At 31.6% G+C, this 19,303-nt stretch overlaps 1 protein-coding gene across 1 annotated transcript; it reads right to left on the reverse strand.

The window, feature by feature from the left end:
* Window positions 1–8,750: 8,750 nt before the first annotated feature.
* Window positions 8,751–14,873, reverse strand: LOC127714694 (uncharacterized). The gene is made up of 4 exons (XM_052220763.1): window positions 14,844–14,873; window positions 13,766–13,960; window positions 11,774–11,996; window positions 8,751–11,002 (listed from the first exon to the last, which is right to left on the reverse strand). Exons 2-4 carry the CDS (start codon window positions 13,852–13,854, stop codon window positions 10,691–10,693), a joined length of 624 nt encoding a protein of 207 aa, XP_052076723.1. The 5' UTR covers window positions 13,855–13,960; window positions 14,844–14,873; the 3' UTR covers window positions 8,751–10,690.
* Between the last annotated feature and the right edge of the window lie 4,430 nt (window positions 14,874–19,303).

A 19,303-nucleotide genomic window follows, 5' to 3' on the forward strand; every position in this document is an offset into this window, starting at 1 on the left:
TATTTCTGATCCATATAGAATTTGTCAAAAAAAATATATTCTAAGTATCTAATTTACTTTATATTTTTAAATATTATACAGATGACATTTGCTTAGTGAAAGTTATTTACATTTTAATTAACGGATTATCTAAGCAGTCAACCGAAACGGGTTGTCATAAACTATCTAAATAATTACCAGTGCAACGCTTATGATGTTTTATCCATGGACGTAAAATGAATAAAATTCCATGTTTTATCTTATATAAGGATTTACCGGGTAAAATTATTACACTGACAAATAAAACATTATTTTTTTTCAAAAAAAATGCAACATGAATAAAGAATATTTTAAGAATTTAGTTGACAGTTTATATTTACCATTAGGTGCCTATAAAGACCGATGTCGATACCTCTCTTGATTTTTTTTTATCATCAAGTTTTTTTTTAGGAAGAACTAATACAAGAATAAATCATATAATAGAAAAATATCAAACAACATAAAAGTTAAGAAACGATTGATAAAATCTTGTGTACGGTTTATATTTCTGTTTTGTATCAGATTTTTTTTTATAACACCAGCGTTACTTCTCATTTAAAAAAACAGTGAGATGCTTACTTGCTTTTTCAGAATTGACCAAAAAGCTATAAAATAACGTAGCGAAATGACCGTACTTATAGATTAGAACTTTGTTTTTCCATTTTGAATTGTTTTACACTAGTTATTTTGGGGACCTTTAAAGCTTGCTGTTCGGTGTGAGCCAAAGCTCCGTGTTGAGGCCGTACTTTTAATCTATAATTGTTTTATATTTTGTGACTTGGATGGAGATGATTATTTGGCACACATATCACATCTTCTTATTTATAGTAACCGGGAGCAGTTTATAATATTTTCATTTCGATAAAAAAGAAATATGCAATTCAGTAAATCAAATCGATTTGTACCATATTGTAACATTCAAAAGTCTTTAACTGAAGTAAATGATTGATAGAAATACATTATTTGTATTGCATCGCTCCTAAAATAATGTCCAGTGTCAAATATTACACATCGATGATCACTTAGATGTTCAACTGATTCAACAGAAAATTAAACTTAGGACTAGGACCAAATGCAATTCATTAAGTTACAATTGTATCCAATATTAATATTGCTAATAACATTCAGTCGAGGAAAAGACACATGTGACATTGATATGCATTGGTTTGTTCTAGCCTGATACGGCGAGCGCGTGTCGACAAAAAAAAAGGTCATGTTAACAAGAGAACAATTGTTGTGAATCAGAGCCAAATTGACCTTTGTTCCAACTTTACTCATAAATAATGCGTGCTTGTGGACAAATGTTCACAGACGAAAGGTCACAATTCAGTTTCTGAGACTATTATCTTTGAAAAAGAAAATACTTATTTTTAAAAAAATATTTTGTATTTATCTTGAACTTTTGTATATATAAACCAACTCTGTAAACAAATGTATTAAATGAACAAATAATTGTTTAGTAAACAAACTATCAAAGTGGCTTGGTACCTAAACAGCTTTATGGTGCTAAGAAATATTATATCATTTGCATGATTAAAATTTAATAAATCTGCATTTACCAAGGCTAATAAACAATTTCATAAACTTTAAAAAGAATATATGTAATAAAAAGTAATTTTTCAAGATATTTCTCTTAATACGTAAACAATTGTCACTTCCTGTCCTGCGACTTTTTGTCCTGTGACTTTTCAGTGTCCGCTTACTGTTAAGAATAGGACCTCGCTTACCCAGGTACTCCCTTACTAATGCAGAGAAAGCTGTCGGCACTACCAATCCAAAGTGTTAGAGAGAATAAAAAGTACACCAGTCATTCTCAATTTTATATGTTTTGCGTAAAACAAAACGGTTTTAAATGTTGAATTCAAGGATTGCTCGGATTTAAAAAATTAAATCTTTTTCGTTTGCTTTTCGTTGAACTCATCCTGAATATTATGTAATATTGTACGCTGAACATTCAACGATCATGGCCAAGCATGTGTTCTTCAAAATGCAATCTGTAGAAGAAAAAACACGGTTTTAAATCATGAACATTGGAAATCAAGAATCGTGTGTCGTGTTTGACCTATAATCCTTTATTAAATAGTCGAAATTGACTATTAATATATAGTTTTTTTTTTTGCAACTACGTAACTCTATATTTGCGTGCTTTTGCCACTTTGCTTAGAAAAAATATCATATATCTTAATTCTCTTTCAATAACATTTCCTTATTCAATTTGCTACTCGTCTACCAAAAAAAAATAGATATTGTTTCATTTTTGTCATTTTGGTTAAGTTCTTGGTAGATCTCTCAGGTGAATATCAAACATGAGTCCAGAGTTTTGACGGTTGTGAATTAAGGATAAGTTACTTTATGGAACACTTATTTCCTTGGATGGTAGTACAAACTTGTATTTTATCCGTTAAAGTTAGTCTGCCTGTTTAATAATTTGCAGTTTAAAGCAGAATTATTCGTCTTTTGCAAATAGTTTAAGAATAAAATGAAAATTTGCTTTCGATTGCACTCAGGCAGAGAGAAATATGTTTTGTTATATTTCAGACGATTTTAGTACGGATATTAAACTATAATTCTTAATCTCTTCCAATTTACAAATATAATTTGGTATTGTTTTTTTTTTGCAAATGGTAGATGAAACTTGTATGTTCTAACTTTTTCAGAGGTCTGTGAAATCTTGAAAATACGACGTTCCCGGAAATCACAAGTCGCTATATAGAATGCTTGTAAAATTCAGAAACTTGCAGTACGCTCATATTTGATACTTTTCTGTTCAAAAAGAAAGTGTAAAATAAGAAGGCGAAAACGGGAAAAAGGAAGGGTTGTTACACGAACACGTTCTTCGCAATTTAATTCTAAACGAATAGTGATTAACTTACTTTTTGTTCAAATATCGAATATACACAATCAAATCTCTAACTTATCCACGCTTGCAATTACCTTTTTATTGACAGGTTTTTGCTGGCATTTGATTGGACAGCAGTTTAATGTAGGCGTGACAATCTATCACATTTATCCAATCAGCTGTCAGTTTAGTTGGGTTTTTTTTTTTATATAGTGAATTGATCATCAAAAGGACGTTGTTGCTATTGTTGGCCAGGGAATTTTTATACTAATGAAAACAGTGGCGGATCCAGAGGGGGGCATAGAGGGCGTACGCCCCCCTTTGCTTGCACTTTTTTTTTTTTTTTTTTTTTTGTAAAATGATTAATCAGACTAGACTTCGCGAACTTTGCCATTTCCCGTGTATTTAATTTTTATGCGACAATTCTTTACTTATAAAGATATTTTTCTCTCGTATTTACTGTAATATATTATTGATTATGTCAAAGTCATGTGATTCGCTACGGTGGAGTTGACCAGTACGTCGAAAAAAACGTAACTCAGTCATTTTGAAATTCAAATTACAGTAACACATTGCTTAGGCTGAGGATGACAAGCATGACGCCTTCAAAGCGACAAAGTATTGAGCAAGAACGTATTGACTTCTATTTCACAATTCCACCCAACAGAAAGTAATACTCTATTACACTCTCATGAAAAAAAAAGTTCCACAGCAATATTATTTACCTACGAAAACATGTTTAACCCCACACGCCCCAGCCCATTAATAACATTGCTGAATAGTGATCCCCAGTCAGTAAGCTCTAGATATAGATTTAAAGTCTAAGGTACGGACCATTGATTTGAGGGGGCAGTCTGAGATATTTTAGAGAAAAAATTCTGACCCTGATTTTTGCCTTAAACAAAGATTCTTGCCGTATCTGGATTGAAAACAATAATCTTGTCCACTTTTTTGCTATTAGAAAAAAATATTTTCAACAAAATTATTTAGCATTAAATGAACATGATGAATAAAAAACGGGCGTAATTTTTTTTTTGGGGGGGGGGGGGGGGTTGCATGTGAATCCCATATCTGACCGGAATGTCTGTTTCGCCGAACTGATATACTGAATACTTTTTTCAAGGCCCGACTGCAACCTGCCTGCTGGGTGTGGCCTATATGTCTCCATGTGTCGACCGTCATTCACAACTTCATTGTCATTTCCGACTCATTCGTAACCTTTGGTTGATTTGGAACCCCTCACTTCCCTTGTTGGTTGAAACATTTCAACCAAACATTTGGATAAAAATTGCTTGTTTGTCTTTCTTCGTGTCGGTCGTATTGTAAATTTCATTGAATAGCCGTATATCTTGTTTACAAAAAGAAATCTGTGAGGTTATGCTAACCATACAACAAACGAGAATTTTCCATTTCCATTTTTTACTGACAAATCCCACATCAAATATATTTATTAGTACATAGCTTTGGATCCATCCAATCATTTTATAATAGACGATTAATGGAGAGAATACGGCACCAAAAATGTCCAACCCCTACACTTTAACTATAAAATGCATTTCACACTTATTTTATGTTTTTAGCTAAAAAAAGGTCAAAAAAAATTTTCGCCTCGCTCCGCTCGGCGAACTTTAATACTACGCCCCCCCTTTCCAAAATCCGGGATCCGCCCCTGGGAAAAGTTTATGTGTGTGCTTGTCAGATAGAAATAGACAACGCTTATATTTAAGAATAAAAAAGGGATGAAAAAGAAATATTACTATGCTTTATATTTAGACTAATTCACTTAAACTGTGTTATACAGACGAAGAAATAACGCCACGTGTAGCCAGGATAAATAAAAAATGATGATTTTAATTATGCTAATAATGATATATTATCCAATCAAAGGGGAAGCGTACGATATGTCGGCCCCTGAATCCGCCACTGACCAAGCAAATTACGACATAATTAAACAATTAACAACTTTGTAAAAAAAATTATAGAAAGGCGTCTTTTTATTCCATATAATTTATGATATTTTGTGGACAATATAAATCTTAAATCAGTGTTTCAGAGTCATATCAGATAAAAAAAATAATTGTAATTTCTGCCACAAAAAAAAATCGTATTTTAGAATCACGAAATAATTGAAATCGAATTTGGATTAGTTTTGTGCTCAATGGAATTTATTAAGACTTTAAAATATTCTATTCCTTTATAGTCACTATTTTGAGATCGAATTTAATGAGGTTCATATATAAGTATGTGTCAAAACAGAAAATATACAGTTGCAAATCAACGGGTACGTCTTAACACTGGCCAGGACCTCCTGAGTGCACTCAGGACATACAAAGTGCACCCAGGACTCTTTTAAAGTCATCGTATATGCACACAGGAAAAATGTTTATATTCTGTTCACGTTGTTTATTTTAGTGGAAACTATTGGAAGATTTTGAAAACGAAGGTAAATAGATATTCATTATTTTTATAAAATAATGAGGGCACGTGTCACTGATTTCACAACATTACTACTCAGCCGTGAATAATCCAATCAAAAAATTGATTGGATTATCCTTATTGCTTATGAATATTCAGATTCAATATTTATTTAAGCTATCTTATGTATATCATGTTATAAAACAGTGTTTTCATAAAATTTAATAATGCAAAATTTTAAAGTTTTTTTTCGGAATTGATTTATGTAATTAAATAATTTGTGTATTGACTTTAACGATAATGGAGAAAAAAAACTCAAAAGTCCCATTTAATGTATTTTTAAACAGTTTATGTGTAATGAGCCATGTAAATTATTTTTTTTATTATACGTTCTGTAGTTCTAAAGTAAAAGAAATAACAATTGGTTTGTCTATTATCAGTTCGTTTTTGTTTTTCTTCGTGAATTTTTTCTCCTTTCCAACATCAATGAAATAAACGAATATCATATTTTATTTGATATAAACATACAAAGTGTTCTTTGTTTTGTTTTGCTAAGTCTAATATCTTGGTAGAGTACGTGCTTTCATTGGTTTCTTTCTTTGGTTTGGCTAATGGGCAAGTTTTTGTTTTATTTTTATTTAACATCTGTGCATAAGGACTAAGTCGTTGTAAGCACGGACTGAGTATCTTTCAACAGTCTGCAAAATAGTCTTTCTCGCTGTTCTTGATTATGAGTCTTGCAAAAACAACATTAAATTGATATGAAATAACATGTTTTCTGTAAAACCAAAAAGTTCATAATTTCTCATGAGCTCGATTTAAAACCAAATCTTACTACATGTACCTGAAATTGTTAAGAAAAAAAAAAAAAACAAATATGATAAACGACGGGAGTTCAATGTACGCATTATTTTAGCCCGTTTGTGAAAGGGGGTCGGTCTTGATCGGGACAGAAAACTGACAGAAAAATGGAGTCAAATTCATTATACAGAATTTATTTTCTCATTTAAACTCGTTCAGGCTTGTAATCATGGTAATACTGGAGAAGAACGATTTTAAGGAGAAACAACACTTTACTGTTTGAGTTTGATTATTTGAAAATCGTATTTTTATAAGTACGGCAACAAATACAGATAAGAACGGGCTTCATACAAAACTAAATATTGCCTTATTAAAATGTTGATGACAAATTCCTTCTTCATATTTTATTTCCCTATTCAAACTCGTTTGAGGAATTTATTACTCACCGTGTATCATCGGTACAGCGGATATAGCTTAATAGGTACTTCGAAGGGTGAAAAGCTATATACCGTACATTCATTTAACTATGCACCGTACAGAAGGATTTATGTGGTCAGCTATACACTGTACACAACGCTTCTTTTCGGAATAAAATATCGAAAAATAACATACGTAACAGCTTCCATTTGCAGCTGATTATTTCCAAATGATCAAATTCAGGATGTGATACGTTAAGAATGAGGCATCTTCTTACATTGTATCAATTTATCACGATTTTTTTAGAATGATATCAGGACTGTAATCTTTTGAGACTTTAAAAAAAAATCATCAGAATTCTGTTGAGAATACTATCTTTTTGAGGAAACAATTTTCTTATCTGAATTCTGTTTAGAAAAGTGCCTATCCGAGGAAACGATTTTCTTATCATAATTCTGTTAAGGAAAATATCTATATGAGTAAACGATTTTCTTATCAGAATTCTGTTAAGGAAAGTATCTACCTGAAAAAGCGATTTTCTTATCAGAATTCTGTTAAGGAAAGTATCTATCTGGGAAAATATTTTCTTATCAGAAAATATCTATCTGAGGGAGCGATTTTCTTATCAGAATTCTGTTAAGAAAAGTATCTATCAGAATTCTGCTAAGGAAAGTATCTATCTGAGGAAACGATTTTCTTATCAGAATTCTGTTAAGAAAAGTAGCTATCTGAGGAAACAATTTTCTTATCAGAATTCTGTTAAGAAAAGTAGCTATCTGAGGAAACAATTTTCTTATCAGAATTCTGTTAAGAAAATAATTTATCTGAGTAGCGATTTTCCTATCAGAATTCTGTTAAGGAAAGTATCTATCTGAGGAAAATATTTTCTTATCAGAAAATATCTATCTGAGGAAAATATTTTCTTATCAGAAAATATCTATCTGAGGGAGCGATTTTCTTATCAGAATTCTGTTAAGAATACTATTTATCTGAGGAAGCGATTTCCTTATCAGAATTCTGTTAAGAATACTATTTATCTGAGGAAGCGATTTCCTTATCAGAATTCTTTTAAGAAAATTATTTATCTGAGTAATGGTTTTCTTATCAGAATTCTGTTAGGGGAAGTATCTATCTGAGGAAAATATTTTCTTATCAGAAAGTATCGATCTGAGGAAGCGATTTTCTTATCAGAATTCTGTTAAGAATGAGGAAGCTTTTTCCTTATCAGAATTCTGTTAAGAAAAGTATCTATCTGAGGAAACGATTTTCTTATCAGAATTCTGTTAAGAAAATTATTTATCTGAGTAGCGATTTTCTTATCAGAATTCTGTTAAGGAAAGTATCTATCTGACGAAAATATTTTCTTATCAGTAAGTATCGATCTGAGGAAGCGATTTTCTTATCAGAATTCTGTTAAGAAAAGTATCTATCTGAAGAAACTATTTTCTTATCAGAATTCTGTTAAGAAAATTATTTATCTGAGTAGCGATTTTCTTATCAGAATTCTGTTTAGAAAAAGTATCTATTTGAGTAAACGATTTTCTAATCAGAATTCTGTTAAGAAAAGTATCTCTGAGAAAACGATTTCTTTTTGGATCAGTATCTACCTGAGGAAACCTATTGTTATATCAGAATTCTGTTAACTATACTATCTATCTAAGGAAGCGCTTTTCTTATCACGTTTTTGTTCAGAATAGTATGAATCTGAGGAAACGATCTTTTTTTAATAGAATTCTGCTAAGGTCAGCATCTTTTAGAAAAAACGATTTTCTCATCAAAATTCCGCTGAGAATATCATCTTTCTGAAGAACGATTTTCTATTCAGAATTCTGTTAACAACAGTATCTCTTTGAGGAAACATTATCCAGCTGCAGACCAAACATTAAATCATTTTCCTGTGCATAGAACCCAGGTCTTCTGTAGGGCAGACGGACGGAGTCGAGCGGTTACTATTTCTTTTTTTTTCCTCTTCCGCGCAGATAATGGGCCAATTGTATTGAAAAATAGGCAATGAAAAATAATTAGTATGGAAATTTAAGGTAAACAAATAAAGAATAGAGAAAAATTTGTTAAACAAAAGAAAAGAGTAAAATTAGGGAAAACCTTAAGCAATAGCGAATTATAGAAATATGCCTAATGGATAAAATACATAAAGCATAGAGAAAATTTAGATTAAAAATTAGGATTGAGGCATGATTATTTAAAAATAGTATAGATAGATAAGATTCTTACTAACTCAAACTTTATTTCTGTTCTAACATGTGAACTAAGTTCTCTTCTACAAGCATAATGGTTGTAATGATACAGGATGTTGCAACTAGAAAGTTTGTGTGCATCTCCAATAAGTGAACTTAAAATTGGCGTATTAAATTACATTTATCTCCAATAATTCACAAAAATAAAAAGAAACCCGGCTATAGAAAGAAGAAAGACGTACACATCTGTCAAATGATTTAACGTTTTTAATATATAATTATTATGCAATTTATTATAATTTAATTATGTTATTTCCTATGTTGTACATGTATTATGTACTTTTCATATGACCCCATAACATTCCATATATTCTTATGCAACGCTTTTGACCTCCAATAATGACATGATAGAATCTCAGTTTGCAATCTTAATCTGGGAGAGTTCATCAAATTTAATTATGTATATAATAGCTTCAAATGATGTTCCTATTTGAACCTCAGTTAAATCTATATAATTCACATATGTACCATTGGGACACATCATTAATATATTAGACAGGGAGCTCCTTCATAGAAATTATAAACACATTTGGTAAATGCACATCATGTGGTAATTAGAACTGGCGGGAGAAGTAGCATCACAATTGACTTTGTTTAAAGTCAAATAATAAAGATATGGTCAAAACTATTAAGTATCTCAATCACGCAACGTGTTTTGTTTTTTTAACATGTGTTTCCATGTTTTAATGTAAAATTTACAGTTGAGTGTACAAAAGACACAAACTGTGTGGTTTTAATGATAAAATAATGGTGTCAGAACACTAGGAATCTTTATATTTAAGTTGCATTTATGGGGTTCACAGGGGGATCGTCAGTTTTTAAGTGATTTTCAAAAAAACATTTCATGGGAATTGCCTTAAAAAATAAAAAATAGAACCTCTATAGGTGCCCCCTCTGGTTTGGTTTTGATATATGTGATCAAATGGATTATTTTCCACACAACCGTGTCCCTTTTTTAGGGTACTTTGTTTTTGAATGAATTATAGTTCTCCAAAGATTACAAAGGTGAAATGAGGTGTGGTACCCAACAGTTGAATCAATATATCTTCTAATTGCAGTCATATATAAACAATCTGAGACACAATTTTGTAGCTTGGTCAATCAAAGGGATAAAAATAGATTTTTACTACGATATGAAATATGCTTTCCAAGTTGGGAGCGCCGTTATTTGGCAGTTCATGGGCTATATTTTTAAATTGATCCTACCAAAAAAAACATTAGATTAAGAAAGTTCAGCTGCTTTAAAGTGTGATAAAGATTATAAAAATCCATTCTGTAATTTATGAGAAATTTATCTTTAAAAGACTGCTGAATGGAGTCAGAAAGGTCTGCCTGTAGTGCTACCTTAAATTACCACTTTTTCTTACTTTAAGTACTATTTTATAGATGTTATGTGGTCTCAGCACTATTTAACAACTTTCTTGATAAATTACAAAGCACTCCTCAAATGTTATCTTCGTGCATTAGTTTTATCTCAATAACATAAAACATTGTCGCTTTAATTGCATCGCCATTTGTCCCTTTAACTATGAAAATATTTGGTTAGTTAAAAATACAATTATACTTTGGGTACCTAAAGTCTCACTTTACATTTCTTTATCTTATTCACATCAACATCAATGTTATGAATGTTTTGCTGCTGCCATAACTTCAAATGTCTGCGAAATTATTCATTTATTTCGTTCTCTTCTATTTCAAATATACGGATCATTCTATATTGATATATGTACTATTTGGATATATTATAATTTAGGAATTATATATTTCAGAAATGAGTTAACTAATACCTACTTAACCAAAATGTTATATACTGCTATTGGTTAAAAAGGCCGGGATAAAGTACCGGTTTTTTTTGTATCCAACTAACAAATGTCAAAATTATCAATAAATAATAATACATATAAAACAACTATAATATTTAAACGACAACATCTTCAATATTTGATTAAATTTTTAATCCATTCAAATCTAATCTGACTTTTTCACTTTGTGGTAGGTTTCCACTTTTCGTCAGATCAAATGACCCCGGAAAACAATTGAAAATGTCATAATTTTCAATTTCTCCTGTTGGAATCCATTTGTTTCCATCTTGTTTGAACTGTTCCACTGTTAATATATCGCCATCTTGTTTTATAACTTTCCCGAGCTTTGCATTTAACTCTGTCAATTTGATCAAAACCATTTTCCCGACAGAGTATCGCCTTCTGTCCTGGTGGGTACCTCTGGCAGCTCCACGTTCTACTTGGTTAGTATAAACCTTCAAATAAGATTTGATTTTATATAGTTGTGAAATATTTATTATTGCCCATTTCCCTTAAAAAAAATTTCACCAGTAAAATCCTTGTATTAATCCCCAAAAACATTATGTGTTATAATTAAAATTCTGAATAAATATGGTTTTTACCCCACTATACATTCCTGTCAAGGCTATATGTACCATCCGGTTTAGTGCAAAGATTCAAACAACTCAATTAAGTAGAAGTCAACCTGTAGTTTAGTATTTTGCTTTGTTTTAAGATGGATGTTGGTTTTAATCCAATGATGTATATATCTTGTCTGCTCTTGTTATATTTCTTTAATGAAAGTGTATTTGCATTTCAATGCAACAATAATGCAAACACATTGATATCTGCCCGAATACCTTTACAAATTATACTACTCATGACTGCTAAGCTGCTGAACAAATATATATATATATATATATGAAGTGATTCAGTTCATAAGTAACTACGAAACGTTGTGCAAAATCTTTCAAGTCTATTCCACAAACTGATATATATGTAGATAGTTTACATATCGTTTAAGTGCTCACACGTAACACCCATCTGACACATTCATGCACATATGAATCCATTTGAGTAAGTACTACTTGAAAATGTTGTGACAAAAAATTGCAAAAGTTTCAACACATTAAAAATATCTATGTATCCGCAAGCAGGAAGTTAGTATCTGACAGATCCGAAAAGTGATTGCTGACCAAATATACTGTCATTTTAGTATGAAGTACCCACATAAAGTGTGTACTCACCTCTTTGAACTCATTCCTTTTCGTTAAGTATTTATCTACAAGTTGCTGTTCCTTTTCACCTAACGTTGCTTTACTTTCAGCAGGTCTAAACTGTTGAAGATTATTTAATGGCCATTCTGCTTCTTGTTCACTTGGTGGAATAATTGGCTGATCCATGAATTCCTTCCACCAATTCACTCTTTCTTCGGAGAAATTGGCCAACTTGTAGTCTCTCTCAATCGATCTAAGAACAAAATATAGATAGAAATAACTATTGCATTAACACACTTTTTACATTACTTAAGAAAATAAAAATACTGAGCAAATATGAAACTATTCGTAATGTGGTAATAAATTTTTAAAGGTGACAATAAACTTTTTTGAAGCTATTAAACTGTGAATTGAATTGTGTTACAGTGTTTAAGAAAGGAATCGCTATTCCAAAACACGGAACAATGAAATATCATTGCATGTATCTATATATTCAGAAGAACAAGAATGTGTCCATAGTACACGGATGCCCCCCCCCCCCCCCCCCCCGCCACTCGCACTATCATTTTCTATGTTCAGTGGACCGTGAAATTGGGGTCAAAACTCTATTTAAGCATTAAAATTAGAAAGATTATATCATAGGGAACATATGTTCTTAGTTTCAAGTTGATTGGACTTCAACTTCATCAAAAACTACCTTGACCAAAAACTTTAACCTGAAGCGGGACAGACGGACGGACGGACGAACGAACGAACAGACGGACGATCGAATGAACGGACGGACGCACAGATCAGAAAACATAATGCCCATAAATAGGGCATAAAAATATGTCCACTGAAACATAGACTATGTTTATACTTACTGTATGGACTTAGAATCCAAGAATTATTATCATATTTAAATTTTTCGTTTAATATAAGTACTACTGAACAGAAATAAGGTCAAGTTTTCAATAAATAAATTAAAAAAAAAACGCATGCAACCCTTTGGAGGGGTATTTCGCTGACCTTTTCAGACATGTTACTCTTTTAGTTGCGGTAATAAAAATCACAATTACTCCTAATATCCACACATTAAACTAATATGAAATGATATATTATTAGATAAGTTTCCTTTCGATTAACAAAACTCCAATAAAAATGGATAATGTGTCTATGGATTACAGATGCCTCGCTTGTAAATATACATGAGTAAACTTCCATATACAGATGCAGGATTCCCATAAATAAGACCGTTTCGGGTTTATAAGCATTGTATTTAAATTTCATAACATTTGGTTGAGGCAAACTAAAGCTAGAGAACGGAAACGACAGATATAGCATTTTTTTCCATTTATAAACGGACATAACTCTAGAACGGTAAAAGTGACACCACCTAATTTCAAGCTTGTTCTGTGTTTTTGTTGTTGGTGATAAAGAATTATAATAACATTTGGTTGAGGCAAACTAAAGTTAGAGAACGGAAACCAATTCTGGGGACGGAAGGACATGTCCCGGTAACACTACAGCGGGGTCATAATAAAAACATCACAGTGCATGCGGGGAAATATCTACAAAAAAAATTTAGCAAATATACTGTCAATTGTTCGACATTTGTACTGTAAAATACAATTACAAATCAAACATTTAAACAACAATTGGGCGCCTGAAGATGTTAGATACTAAAAATTACGAAAAGGGCAAATAACGCGATAAACTGCATACATGTATATAACAATTCAAATAACCACAATCCCACCGATAGTATGAATATGAAATAGCCCACTTAAGTTATCTCAAGAATAGATACACCATAGTTGTAAAAAAAAGAAGGTCTTACACCTCAGACACGGGCGAACTTTGTTTTACTGCATCCACACAACACTAAACAATGCGAGTAAATAGAATGGACGAGAAAGGATTTAAGTAGTAATTCTTATGTTAATGACACGAATGTCTTCAGTCAACATGTAATATGTTATGACCAGCTATCACTGCATGCGTAAGTTTTAAATATCCAAAACTTCTAAACTTTAGACATACCTCTTCAGGTCTTTCACAAAGTCATGATCGAGTTGTTGATCAACAAGTGCGGGAAATCCTGGTGGTAGTACTTGTTCACCTTTATTCATTTTGAATATTTCTAATGGTCTTTCGTTATGGCTTGGATGCCAAACATCGTCAGTGGAAAACACCTTAAATTTTACAGTTGTGTGGCCTACAGCATCATTGAAAATTCTACAAAGCATAACTTAATTTTAATATTGTATATTATAATTACCCAATTACCTACAGTATATATACTATATCAAGTCCTATAGATATGGAAGTAAATTAGAATGGTAGAGTAGACTACAAATTCAACTTGGATGGGTGTGTGTGTTGAGGAAGGGTATGACAAGAAGTTTAAGGAACACTTACATACATAACAAGATCGTCTGAACACATGAGGTGGGGGATACTTTTTTCATCAATCTTTATATATATGAATAGTTCTCTTCACATACTGATAAAATAAATTTGAGTGCGCAGCAATAAACTCAAAAGTACGGGGTAGGGCTTGGGGTGGAGAGGGCAAAAACATCCTCAAGGTTACATGCAAAAAAAATAGTTTTGCCCTCTCCACACATCCCACCAGCTCAAAATTATTTCCACGACTGATTTTTAAAATTAGTAAGGTCAAACAGTGGTGAGTGTTCTCACAAAATGGTAGACCTGGATATTAAGAATATGAATCCATTTTAGGATAAAACTGCATACTATATTTGCTATATATATCTTACATGCCTTGTATTGTTGGATTGCTGATTCACTCACAAGTGTCAACGTTTTCCTATATATTCATACCCTTTACTCCAATTAACGCTAATAATATCAATACCTCCATAAATCAGCAATATCATAGAATCATGCTACTTGAAACTGAATTATGTCGATTGATCAACAAATATAATAATGATAATATTATATAACAAAAAATAAAAGCATTTTTTTTTATATTTTTGCATGCACACAATACAAATCATGCATACACCCGCTCTCTCACCTTTACTATGTTGAAAAGATAAATTACAAAATTAAACTGTATGAATTTGGAATCAGAATATGTTTTAAAATATACCTATATAACTTTGGAAACGTAACATTATGTATCTGGTTTAGGTAATCTTCGAGCCATGAAGAGATATTCCACACACCACAAATGTCTTCGCTTTCTGGTAGAGGAGATTGTGATTCTCTAATTAAAGTATGCAGTTCAGGAAGGGTAATGGCGTCATTTGTCCTGAGTTTGTGACTTATCTTAGAAAAAGACTGGTCGACATCTTCGTGTGTGTGGCCGACTATAAGAAATGACATCCATACCTAAAATGTCAAAGTAGGCTGCATCATATATATATATTCAATTGGACTTTCATTACCTACTCTTTAGACAAAAAGTCAAGGAGGCCTATTGCATGTAAAGAATTGTATGAACATTCAACATTTACGAAATAATAAGAAATACATGAACCTAGTCAACATTGAAGTACTGAACCAACTATATATCTATAACGTATACAAGGCGAGCTCACTAACAGGAGACAACCTATGCACTTAAAAATGTTACAAGGAGTATCGAAAGTTACAACTCTCGTCACCAAGCTGTTTCCAATATCCCAGTATATAAGTACGTACAAAAGAAACAAGAGTACACATCATGTCATAAATGTAGTCACATGTATCATTTAGTATTACTCTTCATACATTAAGTGCGTTCGAAGCGGTCTTATTAGTTTACCTACATCGAGAACGTTCAAATCCTAAATTTGAAAACCAGGGATGTAGAATCACATCGAAATGTTAAGAGCCATATGAACAAAAGAGACATAAAAAGTTCGTATATAGTCTTAGATCAATGATCCAGTATAAAAGAGCCGAGGTTACATGAAAGCAATGCGAAAACGGACATTTTGAATTGTTCGACATACATTCATTATACACAACATACAAATATAATTCACACATTGCTTGTAGTATCTGAGAAAGGGGCTAATCGCATAAATTTTATGTAGCCAAATAATCAGGAATGAGGTCAGATAAACCCTGCTAGATAGACTTGTACATTTTATACTCATCCTTTACACCGAATATAGTTGACCTATTGTCCAAAGTACTTGAAAAATAGTCATCCTTGATGCGAAATCTTGATTTAGTACAAAGTCAGTTGATTTAAGTTTATGTGGTTTGTCTATATCCGATAAGATAAGATTTTGAAGTGAAAGGATGTGTTTCTGTGAGCTCCTGATTGATAATTACCATGGCTTTACTAAACAGTTTTACTGTTGTTAAATCACTGTTTAATTCTTTTAATGCAACTGTACTTTTTAATGAAAGTAGTGAAAGTAGTGAATTAACTGATCAAGTTATAGAAAATGAAGTCGACGCTGTATACGGTATTTAATACTTTCTAGAATCATACAATTCATAGTTCGTTATATGCACAAATATATATGCCACACAAAAATCATCTTCAAAACGTTCTGGCATTACTCTCTGAATTTTCACAATTTTTTATCAGAGGTGACCCCAGTCAAAAAATGGGGAAAAAAAATTTCAGATTTTTTGAGTAAATGCGGTACTGCTAAAAAGGGCCTGAAGATAATCTCCACTTTCTCCAATGATTCTTTGTATGTCATCAAGTACTGATTATATTGATACCAAAACCGATCCAATATGTAACTACTACGGTGAATTTTGAACAACAGTTTTAAATGAAACCATTTTCGTATAAAAGTACATTTTTGAAACAGACTATAGCATTTCAAAATATGAAAATGTGTAAATATTTGTGTTTAAGCATCGAAAACTATTCGTTAACTACAAAATCTCATGTCTATTCTTTTTTTTATAGTCTGTCATTCGAGTGAACATTTCAATGTTCGATGGGGATCATTTCTGTACATTTTCACTGAATTTGGTAATTTCGATAACAGCACTTGGATCGAGATTGTCATGTTTAAAAATCGATTTGTATATCCAAACTCGAGACGTGTACGTGCTTTTTTCAAACAAATCAGCAGAAGTTCAGAAAATGACATATTCTCTTCACAGTAAGTCAAAAGTCGAACCCACCCATGCTTCTAAGGTAAAAAGCAATACAAAAATGAAACAGACTATAGCTTAAAAACTAGTTAATCAATAATTCATTTGTCACCAAAAAATACGGTTTCACATCAAATATCAAGTAAAATTACTGTTTTTGACACTTTTTGAGCACTATGATAAAGAAATGTCGACGCTGTATACGGTATTTAATACTTTCTAGAATCATACAATTCATAGTTCGTTATATGCACAAATATATATGCCACACAAAAATCATCTTCAAAACGTTCTGGCATTACTCTCTGAATTTTCACAATTTTTTATTAGAGGTGACCCCAGTCAAAAAATGGGGAAAAAAAATTTCAGATTTTTTGAGTAAATGCGGTACTGCTAAAAAGGGCCTGAAGATAATCTCCACTTTCTCCAATGATTCTTTGTATGTCATCAAGTACTGATTATATTGATACCAAAACCGATCCAATATGTAACTACTACGGTGAATTTTGAACAACAGTTTTAAATGAAACCATTTTCGTATAAAAGTACATTTTTGAAACAGACTATACCATTTCAAAATATGAAAAATGTGTAAATATTTGTGTTTAAGCATCGAAAACTATTCGTTAACTACAAAATCTCATGTCCATTCTTTTTTTTATAGTCTGTCATTCGAGTGAACATTTCAATGTTCGATGGGGATCATTTCTGTACATTTTCACTGAATTTGGTAATTTCGATAACAGCACTTGGATCGAGATTGTCATGTTTAAAAATCGATTTGTATATCCAAACTCGAGACGTGTACGTGCTTTTTTCAAACAAATCAGCAGAAGTTCAGAAAATGACATATTCTCTTCACAGTAAGTCAAAAGTCGAACCCACCCATGCTTCTAAGGTAAAAAGCAATACAAAAATGAAACAGACTATAGCTTAAAAACTAGTTAATCAATAATTCATTTGTCACCAAACAATACGGTTTCACATCAAATATCAAGTAAAATTACTGATTTTGACACTTTTTGAGCACTATGATAAAGAAATGTCGACGCTGTATACGGTATTTAATACTTTCTAGAATCATACAATTCATAGTTCGTTATTTGTACAAATATATATGCCACACAAAAATCATCTTCAAAACGTTCTGGCATTACTCTCTGAATTTTCACAATTTTTTATCAGAGGTGACCCCAGTCAAAAAATGGGGAAAAAAATTTCAGATTTTTTGAGTAAATGCGGTACTGCTAAAAAGGGCCTGAAGATAATCTCCACTTTCTCCAATGATTCTTTGTATGTCATCAAGTACTGATTATATTGATACCAAAACCGATCCAATATGTAACTACTACGGTGAATTTTGAACAACAGTTTTAAATGAAACCATTTTCGTATAAAAGTACATTTTTGAAACAGACTATAGCATTTCAAAATATGAAAAATGTGTAAATATTTGTGTTTAAGCATCGAAAACTATTCGTTAACTACAAAATCTCATGTCTATTCTTTTTTTTATAGTCTGTCATTCGAGTGAACATTTCAATGTTCGATGGGGATCATTTCTGTACATTTTCACTGAATTTGGTAATTTCGATAACAGCACTTGGATCGAGATTGTCATGTTTAAAAATCGATTTGTATATCCAAACTCGAGACGTGTACGTGCTTTTTTCAAACAAATCAGCAGAAGTTCAGAAAATGACATATTCTCTTCACAGTAAGTCAAAAGTCGAACCCACCCATGCTTCTAAGGTAAAAAGCAATACAAAAATGAAACAGACTATAGCTTAAAAACTAGTTAATCAATAATTCATTTGTCACCAAAAAATACGGTTTCACATCAAATATCAAGTAAAATTACTGATTTAGACACTTTTTGAGCACTATGATAAAGAAATGTCGACGCTGTATACGGTATTTAATACTTTCTAGAATCATACAATTCATAGTTCGTTATTTGTACAAATATATATGCCACACAAAAATCATCTTCAAAACGTTCTGGCATTACTCTCTGAATTTTCACAATTTTTTATCAGAGGTGACCCCAGTCAAAAAATGGGGAAAAAAATTTCAGATTTTTTGAGTAAATGCGGTACTGCTAAAAAGGGCCTGAAGATAATCTCCACTTTCTCCAATGATTCTTTGTATGTCATCAAGTACTGATTGTATTGATACCAAAACCGATCCAATATGTAACTACTACGGTGAATTTTGAACAACAGTTTTAAATGAAACCATTTTCGTATAAAAGTACATTTTTGAAACAGACTATAGCATTTCAAAATATGAAAAATGTGTAAATATTTGTGTTTAAGCATCGAAAACTATTCGTTAACTACAAAATCTCATGTCTATTCTTTTTTTTATAGTCTGTCATTCGAGTGAACATTTCAATGTTCGATGGGGATCATTTCTGTACATTTTCACTGAATTTGGTAATTTCGATAACAGCACTTGGATCGAGATTGTCATGTTTAAAAATCGATTTGTATATCC

Source organism: Mytilus californianus, unplaced genomic scaffold (genome assembly GCF_021869535.1).
Source record: "Mytilus californianus isolate M0D057914Y unplaced genomic scaffold, xbMytCali1.0.p SCAF_9, whole genome shotgun sequence".
Lineage (NCBI taxonomy): Eukaryota > Metazoa > Mollusca > Bivalvia > Mytilida > Mytilidae > Mytilus > Mytilus californianus.

Excerpts from the sequence above, each read along its gene's own strand:
- LOC127714694 (XM_052220763.1), bottom strand. The coding sequence starts at position 13,854 with ATGAATAAAGGTGAACAAGTACTACCACCAGGATTTCCCGCACTTGTT. Across the intron at positions 11,997-13,765 it reads TTTGTGAAAGACCTGAAGAG|ATCGATTGAGAGAGACTACA; the intron begins GTATGTCTAAAG and ends TTTTGTTCTTAG. Across the intron at positions 11,003-11,773 it reads AAAGGAATGAGTTCAAAGAG|GTTTATACTAACCAAGTAGA; the intron begins GTGAGTACACAC and ends TCTTATTTGAAG.